The 3,458-nt window shown below is 36.8% G+C and overlaps 1 protein-coding gene across 1 annotated transcript; it reads left to right on the forward strand.

Annotated features, from left to right (window-relative positions):
• The first annotated feature begins 943 nt into the window (after window positions 1–943).
• Window positions 944–2,224, forward strand: LOC141594137 (uncharacterized). Its single transcript, XM_074414328.1, has 3 exons — window positions 944–1,508; window positions 1,639–1,797; window positions 1,912–2,224. Exons 1-3 carry the CDS (start codon window positions 1,128–1,130, stop codon window positions 2,185–2,187), a joined length of 816 nt encoding a protein of 271 aa, XP_074270429.1. The 5' UTR covers window positions 944–1,127; the 3' UTR covers window positions 2,188–2,224.
• The last annotated feature ends 1,234 nt before the right edge of the window (window positions 2,225–3,458 follow it).

The following is a 3,458-nucleotide window of genomic DNA, read 5'->3' on the forward strand; positions in this document are numbered from 1 at the left end:
ACAACTGCCGAAGTTCTATGGATTAAGTCGTTACTTACCGAGCTTAATTTCTGCCCTACTCAAGCTCCGGTTCTGTTTTGCGATAACTTGGGTGCCACGAATTACTCTGCAAATCCCATTTTTCATTCTAGAATGAAACATCTAGCTCTCGCTTTCCATTTTGTTCGAGAACAAGTTCATCTTGGCAACATTCGAGTCCAGCACATTAATGGTGATGACCAATTAGCAGACTCTCTCACCAAACCACTGCCTACACCACGCCACAAGCTTCTTACTTCCAAGATCGGTCTTACCCTACGATCGTCCGTCTTGCGGGAGCGTATTAAGGAAATATCCTAACTGATATTATTTAGTCAATTATTATGGTTATTAGTCTTCCTTGTAACTCTCCTAGTATCATGCAAATATCTTGTATTTAGGTAGTTTGTTAGCTTGTTAACCTATGTAACCTAATACTATATATATACTGTATCTAACAATAGCTTTAATCATTAATAATAATCACATTAAACGTTTACAATATTAAATTTGTTATCAGGATATCAATTGAAAACAATGACAACAAGGACCAAAAAGGGTATACGTTCGTCAGAGGAGAACGTTGACCGAGATAGGTTGACTGAAATGCCAGATGAAATAATTGTGCGCATTCTTTCATGTATGCCTATCATTGATGCTGTTAGAACTGTTTTACTTCGTCGTTTCGGAAACCTTTGGACCTTGATTCATACCCTTGACTTTGACATGAGTGAATATCTTAAAAACTATTGTCCGAGGCAAAGAAATGGCAATCAAAATAGGTGGTTCTGTATTTTCGGCCGCAACGTGCTCTTCCTTCACCAAAACCTCTGCATTGATAAATTTCATGTTTGTATTGATTTCGACTCTTGTTATGAAAGACGCGTGGCTGGTCCTGATATAATAATGTGGTCGAGGTTTGCTTTGTGTCGGCGAGCCAAGGAAATCAAAATATCTATAAATGCAACTATGATTTTTGTATCTCTACGATCTTGCCTAAGTTCAAGAGCCAATTTCTTGTTACACTTGAACTCGCTTCTTGCACGTTAACTGACAAATTTCAAGTCGAGTTAGGATGCCTAAAGAAATTATCACTTAACCGTGTTTGGATGACTAACGAATATTTCCAAAGATTTATATCTGGATGCCCTTCGTTACAAGAACTCGTTATTGTGAATCTCTTTGAGATGACTAAGCTAAGTATAAGTGCTCCAAATATTGATAAATTATCCGTCTTTCTTTTGGATGAACATCTACTGAACCATCCTCGTCCTCTGTTGCTTTATTTCCCGGACCTTAAAAATTTGTATTTGGAAATTAACAGTTGGAAACTGGACATCATTGATGTTTCATCTGTCCGCAATATTTACATCAAATATTTAAATTTTTATATGAATCATCATGACGATCTTGTACTTACTATAAATCAAGCGTTAGTAGGAAAGTTTGAAGGTATTGAAGTTTTTCGACTGTCACGTAATGCTTCTAAGGTATGTTCTTCTCCATTTTTCTTTTAAACAAAACTGAACTAGTTAAACTGCTAATTCTTGAATTATGATATCTCTGTTAATTTCTCTGTGCTGCTTGCTATCTTATATTGTTCATTTTCTTCGATTTCAGGAATTCCTTCATTCAATACAAAATTTGGAGCTCGTACAATGTAAATGGAAGCGTATAGTTCTTGAAGTACAGGACTTCTGCAACAACTGCGTCTTAGGCCTGTATCATTTGATGAAAAGTTTAGCATACTTGGAGGAACTCATTATATACACCACAGAGGTAAATGTATGACGGTCTTCTAATTCAGAGTAACTTAAAAGAACATACGAGTTTAAATTGATTCATTTGCCTGCAATTATTAAATGTTTAGTCTTTTCTCCTGTGTAATATCAGGATTTTAAAGCTAGTCGTGGTTTGCTCCGTATCTACTTTCCACCTCCCCCTTATGTGACGCCACAACTTAAGACCGTTACTCTGCATGGCTATGCGAAATCTTGGAAGAGTCAGGTTCGACTTGTAGAACTCTTGCTCAAAAGGGCAGCTGCCTTGGACAAACTGATAATTGTCCCCATTAATCATCGATTGAAGGAAGAAGAGCAGCTTGAATTTGTTAAGCATTTATCGAGGTCCCGGAGGGCCTCGCCAACCGCGAGGGTAATCTTTTCCTGACAAGTATAGCATATGCCCCAAAAAAAAAAGACGGCTGCTCAAGTAAATGACATGGGTAACTTTTGATGCACTCCATGTCCCAATCCATAAAATTTCGATTATTATAAGGATTTACATATGCGGTATATGCCAGCAATCGTGTATCATCTATCAAATGGTCGTTAGACTCATTACAGATTCATGAAATTAAGGTTCAGGTAAAATACAAGTCAGGTGTATTTGTGGTTTTGAAAATGTGGGTTTATACAGGTCTGGCTTATTATAAAGGAATTTTGTGTAAAAAACGGATTAAAAGCAGGCGAGTTTCAGGTTGACCAATAGGTCGAGTAAAGTTTTAACAGGTCGAGTCATCCTTCACGGTTAAACAACAATGATCGCAAAATTTTAATAATCAAAGTGCGTTGTGTCGTCTTTCCTTTTAAAAATCACGCGTCTATACAATTTGAAGCGTAACTGGACATTTTGATGTATGAACGATAATTCTTCAATATGCTAGCACCGAGAAGTAACCATCCTGGTGTAAACTTGTAAATGATCAAGGAACAATGACATGGTGTTAACATCAGCTTCAAATCTCATGCTAACCATTATATCTCGATAACATAATGTGTTTGGCATATCGTTGTTGACAATGAATCCTCTAATAAGTGTATTATAAGTGAGATCATGATTAGGATGACAACTAACTTGGTTCATTTTGTCGAGGAGCTCTATAGCTTTATTCATAGGACTCCATTTGCAGTACCCCTTAATCAATGTACTATTAAGTTTTCAGCATCTTTAAATTGGCTAGCCTCCCACAAACTGTGAATTAGGATAGTGTAAATGAATATATTAGGAGCAACTCCATTAGGCTCCATCTCGCTGAGCAATGCTAACGCCATATCGAGTTGTGCATTTTTACATAGCTCGTCTAATAAAAAACTATAAGTGCAAACATTTGTCCATTTGGTCGCACAAGCAATATCCATCCAATAAAACACTATAAGTAACTATATTAGGAGCCAATCCTCGTTTGATCATTAATTCATTATCCTTATAATGGCTTCTGCTTCAACCAACATGCTACAAGTAGCAATATCTGGTGCAATGTTACCTTCCAGCATCTCAACCAACATTTCCTAGCATCTCCCTTACCGCCTAGATTGAACATACTTCGTATTAATGAGGTATATCAACCAACATGCTATAAGTAGCAATATCTGGTGCAATGTTATCCTCTTACGCTTTTAACGATATGTCATATGCACAAAACAGACAAGAAACATCCA

Source organism: Silene latifolia, chromosome 8 (genome assembly GCF_048544455.1).
Source record: "Silene latifolia isolate original U9 population chromosome 8, ASM4854445v1, whole genome shotgun sequence".
Taxonomy (NCBI): domain Eukaryota; kingdom Viridiplantae; phylum Streptophyta; class Magnoliopsida; order Caryophyllales; family Caryophyllaceae; genus Silene; species Silene latifolia.

Coding starts and splice junctions, on each gene's coding strand:
- LOC141594137 (XM_074414328.1), top strand. CDS start 1,128: ATGACTAACGAATATTTCCAAAGATTTATATCTGGATGCCCTTCGTTA. Junction 1,509..1,638: donor TGTCACGTAATGCTTCTAAG/GTATGTTCTTCT, acceptor CTTCGATTTCAG/GAATTCCTTCATTCAATACA. Junction 1,798..1,911: donor TCATTATATACACCACAGAG/GTAAATGTATGA, acceptor GTGTAATATCAG/GATTTTAAAGCTAGTCGTGG.